The 14797-nt window shown below is 36.3% G+C and overlaps 1 protein-coding gene across 1 annotated transcript; it reads left to right on the forward strand.

The window, feature by feature from the left end:
• Positions 1-12624: 12624 nt before the first annotated feature.
• Positions 12625-14523, forward strand: LOC121266030 (actin-depolymerizing factor 2-like). The gene is made up of 3 exons (XM_041169722.1): positions 12625-12777; positions 13820-14085; positions 14176-14523. Exons 1-3 carry the CDS (start codon positions 12775-12777, stop codon positions 14324-14326), a joined length of 420 nt encoding a protein of 139 aa, XP_041025656.1. The 5' UTR covers positions 12625-12774; the 3' UTR covers positions 14327-14523.
• The last annotated feature ends 274 nt before the right edge of the window (positions 14524-14797 follow it).

A 14797-nucleotide genomic window follows, 5' to 3' on the forward strand; every position in this document is an offset into this window, starting at 1 on the left:
TTAAAGGAGATGGGGATCAGATCGGAGTTGCATTTGTAAGATAATGGATTGTCGGCTTATATGCCCATCGGATGATATACATTTTCAAATGATGAGAGAAAGAAATTTTGTGATTGGTTTATGAAAATCAAATTACCCGATGGCTATGCTTTAAACATGACAAGATGTGTTCGAACATATGATTGGAATATAACTGGTCTTAAAAGTCACGACTATCATGTATTTCTGCAGCGTCTATTGCCGGTTGGTGTGAGTGGAAAGCTTACTCGAGATGTTTGTATAGCTCTCACAGAATTAGGAAAATTTTTCAAAGACATTGTAGTAGAACGTTGAAAGTTAATGCATTGTTAAAAATGGAAGCTGACTGTGAGATCTCTAGTTTCACTTGATTTTATCTTTATTATTTTAAGTGTTATTTTATTGTATTAATTAAATATGTTATTTGTTTTAGTATTTTATTTTAATTTAGAAAATTTTATTTTAATTATTTGTATTGCTTTTTATTTTTGGACTTGTGTTTATTTAGGCTTTACTTGATTTTTTGGGCTTTGTGTGTGTTATTCTCTGTGGGCCGTGGGTGTGTGTGTGTGTGTGTGTGACCCGAAATCCGGCCCAGCCCAGCAAGGGGGGAGGCCTTGTGCGGAACACGGCCCAGCCGTGCGGCCCGTGAGTGCCCAGCCACTCATTTCGGAACGGCGTCGTTTTGGATGGAGCCCTAGCTCCATCTTATTTCCTTCTCGCGCCGCACTCTGCTTCTTCTCCTTCCCGATTCTTCTTCTTCCTTCTCCTTTCTTCTGCGATTTCTTCTCCACGCAGCTGCTGCCGATCCCCACGCAGCTACTACTGGAGTAAATCCCAGCCGAGAGCCACCTCCACCTACTCGTGTCGTTCGGCATGCACCCCGAAGGTTGCCATCAACCCGTGGCATCGCACGGTCGCTACCATTTCCGCAAGCTCCTCGGTGGCGTCGGGCATGGCTTCCGTGAGTGCCGCCGTGCCACGCGTCCGCAAGAGGATTTCTTTTCCTCCACGGCATGCTGCCGTTATTTCCTTCCTCCACCGTGCGACACGCACGCCATGCGAACCGCCATTTTTGGCCTATAAGTAGGCCACGGCTTCTCTTGGTTTGGGGATCTCCATGGGTGTGTGTTTGGTTTTGTTTGTGTTAAATTAATCGGGATTTTTGGTGTGATCCGAGAACAATTTCTCTTGAAATTTCTGGGTTTTGGTTTGTAAATCCGTGAGGTGTTGTGAGGTTTGCCGAACTCTTTGTGCTTCCAAATCTTGTATTTTGGTTGGGATTTGTTGTTAAGTTTTTCATCTGTGTTGTTCAAAACCGTGAGTTGAGAGAAACGGTTTCAGCCGTGAGACGCCGTCGCCACTGTTGGCTACACTTCCTTTCGCGTGATCTTCCAGATTTTTATCAATTTCATCGTGCGTATGTAATTTTCTCTTTATTTAAATATTATTTGTAATTTCTCAATTTTATAAATAAATTGTTGTATTTATTGGCTTTATAAACTGTTGTTTATTTGTACATTATTGGTTTGATGAAAATGTATTGTATTTGTTGAAATATTGGGCTTTATTGGTATTGTGAAAAAAATGGGCCTTGGGCCGTCAAAGTTGTTGGGATTTTAAATGTAATTGGGCTTTGGGCCGGATTAGCGGATGGTACTATGCGTGTATTTATGAAATTGTGTTTTTTGGCATTTATTGAGAACTTGTAAAATGAATTATTTAAATGTGTATGCTAATGAACTGTTGAAAAGCATAAATTATCATTTTGTTAAAATTATGCGGTAACGTCACGAAGTCTGTTGCATATTGATACTGTTGCATGAGTGCGTATGTTTCACGACCCCAAGCCGAGATGGGGCATTATCTCGGTGGAGCTTCTCTGGTCACTCGGAAGCGTAACAGACTGACGTGACATCCCCTGAGTTGTCGCAGGGCGACGACGGGAACGGACGAGACGGTAACGCTCTCGTACCGATTCCGTGACCTTTGGCTGGCGAGGTTAGAGGATGGTTGGCCATGTACGCGCTGGGCGCGGAACTGAGCATCGCTCGTTACGAAGTCTCATGCACGGACATTACCCGTGATGTGACGAAGAGAGCCAGGATGTGCGGACGGTCCATAGGGGAGACCGTGGTGCATGCGTGAATTCTTAATAAATATGAATGGGACAAAAAAATGGGATTTTCGAGGTATAGTAATACAAATGATATTTTTGGGAAAGAAATGTAATTTGTTATTTGTCCGCATGGAAACACGTGTTGTATAGATATGTTTTAAATCTCTTAGGTGTTATTTTGGTTAATTACTTGCTGAGATGTCATAATCTCATAGTGGTGTTTACCCTACAGTTCCGTTTTATGGTGCCGTAGAGTTTGACGCAGAGCCCGAGTATGTACCTGAAGGACCGACTCTGTCAGAAGCTTAAGTCGCTGTTTTGTTGTTCAGCGTTTTGGGACTTGTTTCCATTATGTTATTTGCTTTCTTTAAATTATCTGACGGAAGACTGTAAAATATTTGTAAAGTTATTTTGCTGTTTTATGAACAATTCTGGTACTTAATAAAAAAAGACCCTTTAATTTTCACCGCTGCGAAAATTACTGTACATTTTATGTATGTTGTACACTTTGAGCATCAGAGTATTGGGGTGCGTGATCCGTGTGGTCATCATCCTGGTGTCACGAACTCCATAAAAATAACACGTGGGGGTCGAGGGCGCCACACTGACATTGCAGTAATATTGTGCAAATTGGAGAGTTTGTACCCGCCTTCATTCTTTGATGTAATGGTTCATTTGGCTATGCACCTACCTCGTGAGACTTTTCTCGCTAGCCCGGTTCAGTATAGATGGATGTATTCTATTGAACGGTTTTTGGGAAAGCTTAAGCGATATATGGGGAATAAAGCTCGTCTAGAAGATTCGATTGCAGAGTCATATATTGATAATGAGTGACACACCTTTTGTTCAATGTATTTTCGTGGGGCTGATACTAGATTTACAAGACCGGGCCGAAATTATGAAGGTGGGCGAGAGATGGGAGTCTCATCGACATTTACTGTATTTTTCCAGACCGTGCATCCTATAGGTGCACAAGGTGGCTACGATCTATGTTCGCAAGAGTTTGAAAGAGCTCAATGGTATGCCTTGAATAATTACGCAGAGATTGATTAGTACTTAAGGTTAGTGATTATTCTCTAAATCACTATTATCTTTAAGTTTATGTATAATAATATAGTATAACTTCATACAAATTAAACATGAACATGAACATGCACAGCGAACATATATAACTACTTCGCTCGAATGGTGTAACTGACGTAGAAAAGACGCACGAAGAAGAATTTGCCTCGTGGTTTGAACATACGGTATTACTATTAAGCCTCATTTTATAATACGAATTTCATACCACTAAACTCTACTTCTTTTGTATATAATAATATTTATTGATATAGGTTGCATTGAAATATGGTGAAAATTCATCAGAAATATCACCAGAACTGTATGCTCTAGCATGTGGTCCGTCCAGACGAGCTTTCCAGTACTCAGGATGTTTGGTGCGTTGATATAGATTTCACACAACTGATAGAGAAAGATATAGGAAAACTCAAAATTGTGGAGTCGTGGTCGAAGGAAGCCATGTGGCTGATAATATTGATTTCTACGGAATTGTGGAAAATATCATAGCGTTAAAGTATGTGATGGGATATATAGTCTGGTTGTTTAAGTGTAATTGGTGGGATGTCTCAAATTCTAGGTTGGGAGTGCGTAACGATGATTATTTTGTGAGTGTCAATACATCTCGCACATGGTGTGAGGACAATCCTTTCGTTCTCGCTTGCCAAACGAATCAAGTTTTTTTTTTAAATGATCCGAAGTACGAAAACCATGGCGGGTAGTGAAGAAGTTTGCACCAAGAAATGTATATGATTACATTCCAGAGGCAGACGAACCACATGAAGAAGTTGATAGTCCAGCAAATGAAGAAGCATATAAAAAAAGTGAAGTATGCATCAATCTATTTGTTGATTTAAGCCAATATGATATGGTTCCATTGCGTAGAGAAGATGTTCAACCCGAAGTAATTGAGGGTGAAATATCGGAAGAAGATGAATCAACTGAAGTGTCTAGTGATGATGAGGGCGACTGGTCCAGCAAAACGGATAGTGAATGAATTTCAAACATGAATTTCTGTAAGTAATATTAACATGTAAATATCTTTAACGATTGTTTGAATAATAATTTGTTACAATTTTAAATAGATATGCCTCCCAAACGCAAAGCAACATGTGTACCATCCCCATCCATTATTGACTCCTCGTGTGGTTTACTTGTCATCAATAGTGAGTCAACATCACCAGGCCCAGAACAATGTATTTTATCAAATTAGATATCATATTTTATGCTCAATTTAAGTAATATATCTATAAAATAAATTAATTTAATTAAAAAGTTATGCTTTAATTGCTGTATATATAGTTGCTGTAAACAAGCGTCGAGGTAGAGGCACTACGAGAGGTGTCTGCATAGAGAAAGTAAGGAAAGTTGGTAAAATCAAAGTTGACATTCCTGATGATTACACCGATGGCTTCGGCGATTCGGCAGCGTGGCTTGCTTCTTATGTTGGTACACTTACTTGCACATATGTACTGATTTCTACATCCTCTTGGTCTAAAGTTCCCCAAGATATGAAAGACCACATAAAAAACCGTTGTTTGATAATAACCTACATCTCAAGCAACTAAGTATATAACATGTTACTTTCAAGTTATTTTGTATTTATAGTAATTGTTTATAATTTTCGAAAGGATGAGTTCGAGCTTAATTTTAGCCGAAGAGAGGATCGATTAACGGTTGAGGAACTGATGTTGAATGCATTTCGGAGGTACAAAAGTCGATGTCATGTACATTATAAGAAGTTCAGTACTACAATAGAGGCGCGCCAAAATCCATTCCAAAATATTCCACCAAACGAATGGGAGAAAGTTTGTGATATGTTTGAAGACCCTGCTTTGCAGGTAATATCGTTGCTGTCTTTTTTTAATAATATATCACAGATATATTAAACATATAGACTAATATTTTTTTCTTTTAGCAACGGAGTACTGTGAACAAAGCAAATAGATCAAATTTAAAGATAAATCATCATGCAGCTTCTCGATCTTTTCATCGTTTGTCTAACAAAATGGTAAGTTATTTTAGTGCCCGTTAAATATTAACATATAATACACATTTTCTGATTTAAGTTCTAATATAGATTTTCCTTTTACTGAAAGAAGAAAGTCCCGCTGACTATGATTTGACCCAATTGTATGCTAAAACACATAAAAATCGTGATGATATTTGGGCCAATTCCGAAGCAGAGGCAAATTATGTAAGTTTAAGTTTTTTTAGTTTCAATGTCACATAATATTTTTGTTACTTATACTAACTTTAATGTTTTTGTTTTTGTAGGACAAGATGATATCTTTTAAGGAAACTGATGCGGATCCATCTGATGCATCATCTGTCAACGATGTTCAGATCCTTTCTCAAGTTCTTGGATCACGTTTTGGATATTTGAGGGGTTTAGGATGTTGCGTAAAACCATCCTCATTATCATCATCATCCTATTCTTAAGCCAAATCGAATGATGACAAGGTTAAATAATTGGAGGAAGCAGCACTTGAGATAGAACGATTGAGGTACAAAGGAAAAGAGCTGTTGGCCCGATTAGATCAAGCAGCGGATTTGGAGGCAAGATTGTAAGAGAGGATGCATTTGAATAACTAAAAAATGTTTGAACAATTTCAGTCAATGATGTCCCAAAACTCTATGCCACCACCATAGTCTTCAAATTTATCTTTTCTTTAATTGCTATTATGATGTTCCAAAACATTTGAACAATTGATGTTTGAATTACAAATTGTGTAATATTAATATGATTTTTTTAATTAAATTCTGATCTGTATGATTAATACAGTTCGAACGGTAAATTACCATTTGTAATTTCATTCAAACCAAAATAGACCCATTCGAACGAAAACTACCACATTCGAATGAAAAAAGAGAAATACGAACGTTCGAACAATAAATTATTTGTTCAAACAACAGTTATGTGCAAAATCCTGTTCGAACGGATATAATTTAGGAAAATAAAATTTCTTTTCGAACAGACATAATTTTTTTTCGAACACAAGTGGTTTGAAAAATTTATTAGTTCGAATGCATAAAATCTGTTCGAACATTCCGTTCATTCGAACATGATCAAATATGGACATTAATTTGAATGAATATTTCATATTGTTCGAATGGACATCTCGGTTCGGACGGATAAATATTCCATTCGAACAATATATTGAGATGAAATCGGTTCGTCTCAAAAAAAATTATCTATTCGAAAGGTTTCGACTGAATCCGCCCAATTTCGTCTCTAAAAATGATTTTTTGAAACGAATTTTAATTTTCATCTCCAAAAACTTTTTAAGACAGTCTTTCTGAGACAATTTTGAGATGAAATTTTTTGATCTCCAAATATAATTTGAGACGAAAATTGTGTTTTTTGAGATAAAATTTTTTGTCTAAAAAAACACAATCTCTTGTAGTGTGTGGAGAACACACCTTACTTACTTATGATTTGATATGATATAATTTGTAAGAGAAATTTAAGAATCAAATCTAACCATGTAAATAGTGTGCAAAATATATATGTTGTACGGACTTGTAAATTTTTTTTTTTTTTGGGTAATCTCTCTAAGGCAGAGCCATTTCGATCTATCCCTGTAGAGTAAATCTCGATCACGTGCATCGCACCCTCAAAAATTTTCCTATACAAAACTGGCTAAATCGTTAGCTTTTCACCATGGATGGCCCCAGATGATTGTTTGCACATATGAGATGTTGAACATTGGATCTTAAAGGGAGTGATACTCCAAGACCAAAACTTTCACCACTTGAGCTAATCCCTTGGAGTTGGACTTGTAAATAAAATACCTCAAAAAAATGCTAATGAATCACAAAGTGAATATGATGCTATCCTGTTTTTCTATGCATCACCTTTTTCATTTCCATGGATACAAATTGCTCGCGAAAAGAAAGTATAATTGTTGCATACGCTCACGAAACATGCTGGGAAAAACAATTAAGGATGTTGACATAACTAGAGACTAGAGAGAATCAGGTTGGGTTGAAAAATCGGAGTCATATATAAGGGCAATGGGCCCAAGATCAATAAAGATGAAGAAAAGCCTGATAAAGGCCGAGATCAAACAAACTTTCCACCTCATCACGTTGTAGCCCACATGTCTATGGATGGCGGATAAGATGAAGAGGAGAATACCCCGCATATCTGATAACACAGTATATATCTCGAGGCTTAGTCATAAATTACTCGATATGGAATAATAGCGTTAAGAGTCGAATATAATTTGACTTAAGTCTCATTTGTTTTTATAAATGAGATGAATTGAGATTAAAATTAAAAGTTGAATAAAATATTATTAGAATATATTTTTTTAATATTATTTTTATTTTGAAATTTGAAAAAATTAAATTATTTTTTTTATTTTATGTTATGTAAGAATTTGATAAAGTTGTAATGATTAAATGAAATGAAATAAGATAAGTTGAGAGCAGTTGTGAAAACAAACGAGACCTAAAAATTATTCTAATATGAATAACTTAGCATATGCTATGAGATATCTTACCCGTGACCTAATACGTGACTTAACACGATCTCATATAATCCAAATTCAACTAACACGCTTTGTTATTTGAATCCGATTATAGTTGACTAATTTATAACACAAACCTAAATAACTCGACATAATTGATACCCTTAATTAAATGTTGAATTGCATTCAAGCAAGACTCCCGCGACATGACATGCCGGATAATATTCTCACTACAAATAAATAATAACAGATCGATTAGCTGCACGAAAGCAATGTGTCCAGAGAAGGCCTTGAAAGTTTAATAAAGACATATATTTGAATAACACAATCGCAAGGGAGAACATGCCTCCACAAAAAGGTCCAACAATGGCTAGTTTGGATAGTGAGATAAAATGAGATGAGATAGTTTTAGATGAGTTAAATAAAATATTGTTAAAATATTATTTTTTAATATTATTATTATTTTGAGATTTGAAAAAGTTGAATTATTTCTTATGTTTTGTATAGATATTTGAAAAAATTTATAATAATGAGATAAGATGAGTTATGAGTGTTTATATCAAAGGGCCCTGGGGCTAAGGTTCAAAACCACGTTATTACACCAAAGCCCATGAAAGCAGGGTCCGTACAAGCTCATATATATGCATGTGTGGGGAAAGTGAACCAATATAACGCTGAAGAGATGCAAACCAGCCTAGACAGATGTTATCTTCTTCCTCAACAAGATAAAAATCATGAAAAAATTATGTACAAAGGACTTCAACCCATTTGGTGTTTATGGTGATTACCTACAAATTTAGGTGAAAAGTGAATTTCAGTTGTTACATCCAATAAGCATTTTATCAATTTTGAAGTTCCCCGTCATACATTCAACTATGATGTTAATAAAATTGAATCAGAACTTATACATTAAAAAATTATTTATATGTGACTAGTTATTTATTATAAAAATGATTTTTTTCTGTTAAAATGAATTTATTTTCTTCATAAATAATCATTTTGTGACTATTTGTGAATGAATCAACCCTTGATAAGAGAGGTCTATGTTCATCTGTTTATGGCATGCCTGACAAAGGTGTTTCATCTTTAAAGTCAAAGATATGTTTTAGTAAATATTATTTTCCTCCCGATCATATAAACTTGAAAATCATCTTATCTAAATATTCAAAATACCAAAAAATCTAAAAAACAATGTGAGGGAGGCGTTCTTAGGGTCGGGCCAAACCACACGGGCCCAGCTCACAAGACACCAATGGGTCTAAGGGTAGTCTAGCAGTAGAAAATCGAACAAGATGGGCTGGGTCAAGGAGGGTGAGGTCGGCCCAAAAAGTCCAAAAAGGAGCAGCAAAGTAGCACGCGTGAAATGTGGATCCCTGAATCAGAAGGCCTATCACCAGTATTGGCCGACAATCCACATACACAATGTTAGGGACAACCCTGGTCCTGGACAGACCTGGAAGGTAGGCGCGCTAGGCCAAGACCACGCCGCATTTAATAAAGGTCGGGGACAGACACGCCACAACGTGAATCCTGGACTATCAGCAGTTGCCCCGATCAAGCATGGATGACTTGTCGCATAGCAGAACATCAGGAGAGGGCACGACTTGAGTACGGAGTAACACCACCGCGATCATCTTGCCAAGAGACCACTCCAACCAGGTATATATACCAGTGTTTTGGATTTCGTACTGTACCGGCCGGTATGGCCGATATTTTTCATACCGGTCGTCTGACTGGTACAGGTACTATACCCGTTTCGTACCAGCCCAAATACCGACTGTACCGGTCTTAATTTCAGCCTGTACCGGCCTATATTTCGGCCTATGTTTTTTTTTTCATTTTTTCAAGCTACAAGCTTATTTTTTAACCTCCAATTCAGACTAGACTATTTATAATTTATATATATATATGTATTTATATATAATTTATTTATATATAGACTATTATTTTGGAATATAATTTTTATATATATATATAATTTATTTATATATCGACTATCCCGAAATGTTATCCCAAAACGCAATCGATATTGAAATATTTCATTCCAGTGCCTTGACCGGTACGGCGTCTAGTACGATATTCAAAACATTGATATATACCCCTCTCGCAAGGGTAAAAAACTCTCTAAGTACTTTCATTTAAGCTTTCTATACTTTTATTGTCGTTGATGCTCATCATTCTCTCTTTTATGTGAAAGACAATAGTAAAAGAGGTGAAAAAGGAAAATCCGCAAAGATAGAGTTTGTTAATTTTCAATAACCTATTGAAGTATCCTCCATTTATTTTTCCTAAATCCAAAAAACTCTCTTTCAAGGTACAATTTCAACTGCCTTTCATTCAATTCAATTATTGGAAATACTTTTTTTTCCCCCTTTTTTTTACAAGTAATTATTGGAAACCATTGTGGCACCATGATACAAGCTTTAAAATGGAGGAACGTGGTTGCAACATTATTTAAGTTGGCGTCGGATTGACGCAGAAAAAGAATCAATTACGAGGGACCCAATGCCCCCCCTCCCCAAAGTGCTAATCATAGTTAAAGTGGAGAAATGGCTTAATTTTAATACCACCCAATTACAACGTCAACTACCGACAAATATCTCTATGTACGTACACGAACCCCAGCTGCCCTCGCCAAGCCAATCCATTTCTGGCTCCTGTACGCGGCGTCCCGACTTCGGAGGCGTGGGTAGCCAATTCATTTAAGGGTACAGCTACTATGTCACTCCAACTTGACTGCTGGGCATGGCAATATGTCTATTGTAAAAATTTTTTTTTCACATATTTAAATACATTTAGAAAATAAAAAAATATACTAATACATTTAAAATCAATTCCTTAATCACTAAGTAAAAAAAAAATAGAGAAAATTGACCAGCAGTCAAATAGAGGTGTTAAAATAAGTGGGTATAGTAGTGTTTTTCTTTATTCAATTCTCATTTTCTTTTGTTTTTTTTAGCTCAGCCTACTTTTATTTGAATTTACGAGAGATCAAAATTGAATGCAACGCTTAGGATATTTACTTGGGGTCCCGCCCCCGCCACCCTGCCCTCACGTGGGTAGACTCGTGGGGGTGGGGGACATCCGCTTCTATCTCTTAAAATCATTATCAAAATTTTCTCTCTTTCTCCTCTGTTGCTTCTCCTCTTCTCTCCTGATAGGGGTGGACAGAGGGGCCCCGCTGCCTAACCCTCTTCCGCTCAGCCCATGCGGGGGCGGGGCACCCCGCCCAGCATCTAGGGCCCCTAGAGGGGGCCGGTGGCAGGTGGCGAGGAGGGCCCAACCCCGCCCCGCATTTCCCTCGCCCCGACCCGCTTACATTTATATATATATATATATATTACATACATATATATAAACATAAATGTATAATTATATTTTACAAATTGTGTATATATAAATATATATTACAATTTATTAGACTTGTTCACAAAATATGCATTGACAAATTTAAAAACTACATAATTTAAAAATTAATACACTATAATTTACACAAAATATGCACTAACAAATTTAAAAATTACATAATTTTTAAATTATAGTCATATTTACAAAATTTAAATTTATAATTTGGGTCTAAAAATATATTTTTAATTACTTTTGCACTTAGAAATAATTTTTAAATCAAATAAAATGTAGTTTTATTTAAAAGTAGAATGAGGCGGGGCGGATTTCTAATCCGCCCTGCACCCCGCCCACCGGGGCGGGAGACGGGTGTGAAAACCCCACCTCCCACGCCATGTGAGGCGGGGTGCGGGGATGGGGTGCTCCCGCCCCGTAGGGGGCGGGTAGCACCCCTAGACTCTCCTCCATTCTTTTTCAGATTCTCTCCCTCCCATATTTCTTCCTCCTCCTCATCTTCTCATCTCCTCCTCCACCTCATCTTCTTCTTATTTTTAGTTTTATAGTCTTGCCATGTGTTATGTCAGTGATTTTAATTTTTTTTTATCCTGTGTCACTGTTTGAAACTAATTTATTAGGTGAGTCTTACTAGGTACAAGGAATTTGGCGCACTAAACCACGTACTAATACTGATATGATTTTTTTTTAATTTAAAAGAAAAACAAAATAATGAAAATTTTGAGAGAAGAAGAAGATCATCTATGTCACAAAAATTATTTTCGTATTAATTCGTATCGTTTCATTAAACAGATATCTTACATGTCAACATCGATATGCAGTTTGATGCGCGAATTTACTTACAAAAAAACCAAAAGAGAGGCAACTAATTCATATTAGAAGTCTATTTTGAATTTCTCGAGAGATGAAAAATGGATAATTTAGTTAATGGAATATTCCGATTCTTTGGAATCTGACAAATTTTGATGACTATTTTATTATTTAGTAAGATGACTTCGTTACTGTTCCTGCCACACAAAAATTCACTTCAGCCCTTGCAATTATTAAACATTATTCTAGAATTTAAGAATCAAACTTTACTTGAGAGAAACAAATTATTTTTTATTTTCGGATATATCTTTTCCTAATCTTTTGTGAGGTAAATCAGAAAAATATATAAATAAGAAAAATTATGGTTTTTTGTAGAGGAATATTGTATATCAGATACTATTCACTCTCACACCTTATATTTATAACTTTTTAATAAGGTGTGGAGGTATTTTTTATAGGATATATAGGTATTTTTAATATGATATGGAGTGATAAATAGTGACCGAAAAAAATAAATTTTTTTTAAGATAATATACTATTTTCAATTGACCCAAAAAAGGTTTCTTAAAAAGAATCCAAAAATAATAATAATTTCAAGCGACGTCGTCTCACCATATTTTTCTTTAGTCGGCTCTGCTCCAGAGTTGAGCCGGATTCGTACAATCCAATAAAGCAATGGCGTAGACTAGAGACTCTCCCCTTGGGTAACCGTACAAAGCGTGGCGCCACGCCATTGGTCCACACGCTCCCAACGTAGTCGTATACCACTATATTGACCCCCCCACACGCACACACAGCCTAGCCACCTATCTATATAAATACCTTCAACGTTTTTAGCAGAGCCTTCGTCATCGGAGGAGCCTCTCATACCTATATTTTCTCCTCATTCTCATTGTCTCGATCGTGTTCTCTGTATCTCCAAGCAAACCGAACAAAATGGTCAGTCTTCTACTCTTTCATCTCCATTTTTGCTCCGCTACTTCAGTTATTATTGATAAATTGTTGCTAAGAACTCCGATTACTATGATTCTGTTCTTCCAAATCTTCTTTTTTACGTTTCTCGCGGTTTCTTATTTATCAAACGGATCTTCATTTGTTTTGAGATTTTTCCGATGTCGTCTTTGTTTGTTCTGTGGTCGATCTGATGTTCGGAAGTGAAGTTTGGAATTGTAGTAATCTGTGTGTGTTGGTATAGTTATTAATCAGTTTAGTTGTGCTTCTTCAGCTTGCAGATCTGATTTTTTCGAATGTTTACCCTTCGAATCGTGATTTCCGTAGTGGATTATAATTCTTTTTGGAAAGAACTCTTCTGATCAATGATTCATTTTTATTTTGATGACTGGAAATGATACGATCTACTCTCCTTAACCAAACGGATCGTGCTGAGTTTTGAATGCATTTTGTTCTGATATTCTTCTAATATGCCGTCTTTTATGGATGTTATACTTCGACAAAGAATTTGCAGTGCATGTTAAGAGTTGATATTTTTCAGATTTTTCGTACGATTTTAGAGTCCTTTAGTGATGGTTTGGAAGTATTATTATCATCATTAATATTTAGATTTTATTCTACTTCTGTTTCCAGTTTTCTACCTCAAGCACATTGGGCTGCTTAGAAAAATTTGAAGGAATAAAGGAGGCTAATGTATTTGTATTGGAATTTTCCATTATCTAGAATTCTAACCAAGCGGATTACAATTTCTTCTAGCATAGCTTAGTTGATTTTTCTTTTACTTCTTTTTTATTGTTATTGAAAAAAAGGGTGGATCGTGTTAGGCTAAGATTTTTTATTGTCAAATCTAGGTAATAGAATTGATTTCTTAATGTTTACAATATTTTGGAATGCTAATTTTTGTGGTTTTATTTTAACAACCTATAAGGTCTACCATACGTTAATATTCCTCATATACTATGTGTCTCAATAACTTGTAGGTTTATTTAGGTCAACTACTTAATCTCTATGGTGTTTATAAATTCCTTAGGCCAACGCAGCCTCGGGTATAGCTGTGCATGATGACTGCAAGTTGAGGTTTCTTGAACTTAAGGCGAAAAGGACCTATCGCTTCATAGTTTTCAAGATTGAGGAGAAGCAGAAGCAAGTTATTGTGGAGAAGGTTGGTGAGCCAACCCAAGGTTACGAGGATTTCACTGCAAGCCTTCCAGCTGACGAGTGCCGTTATGCTGTATATGATTTTGACTTTGTCACGGAAGAGAATTGCCAAAAGAGCAGGATTTTCTTTGTTGCTTGGTGAGTCTAATTAATTGGCCTTTCAATTGATCTTTGATGCCTTGTTATTTGTTATTGTACATACACTAATTTGCCTCCTGTTGTATGAAGGTCTCCGGACACATCAAGGGTTAGAAGCAAGATGATTTATGCAAGCTCCAAAGATAGATTTAAGAGAGAGCTTGATGGAATTCAGGTTGAGTTGCAAGCAACTGATCCAACTGAGATTGGTCTTGATGTCATTAAGAGCCGTGCCAGCTGAATACAAATTGTAGGCCTTGCAACAGGGAGTTCCTCCTTTCAGCCCTTCTTTACTTAAGTGAAGTGTCTATAGTTTGTGGGATGGTGGACTTGGCTAATTACGGGTATAAATTTCCAAGTTTTGCCCTGGAGTTTTTTTTTATCAATCCTGGACAAGCATCTTTGCTTTCCAGTATATCAATGTGATCTGTTATCTCTGGAACCTATGCACTGTTGAGTGGCTTCTTATGGTCCTATTTCTTTTACCTAAGATGTAACTTGTTTGCCTTGGGGGGGTGGGATGGGATGTTTGGACGACACCTTTAGTTCATTTCAAGTTTTAAATTGATCCTTGTCAATTAATTAACTTTGGAGTGCTAAAGGGGATTGGTTTTAAGATTTCCAAAGTTGCTGATTTATTTGGCCTGTTTTGTATTACATAGACAATTATATCACAAGAAAACTGATGCTTGTTCTTGAAAACTTCTGATAT

Source organism: Juglans microcarpa x Juglans regia, chromosome 5D (genome assembly GCF_004785595.1).
Source record: "Juglans microcarpa x Juglans regia isolate MS1-56 chromosome 5D, Jm3101_v1.0, whole genome shotgun sequence".
NCBI classification, from domain to species: domain Eukaryota; kingdom Viridiplantae; phylum Streptophyta; class Magnoliopsida; order Fagales; family Juglandaceae; genus Juglans; species Juglans microcarpa x Juglans regia.

Bases quoted from the DNA above. Each gene is read 5' to 3' on its own strand.
- LOC121266030 (XM_041169722.1), top strand. The intron at 14,086-14,175 runs GTGAGTCTAATT...TGTTGTATGAAG, and splicing joins AGGATTTTCTTTGTTGCTTG to GTCTCCGGACACATCAAGGG.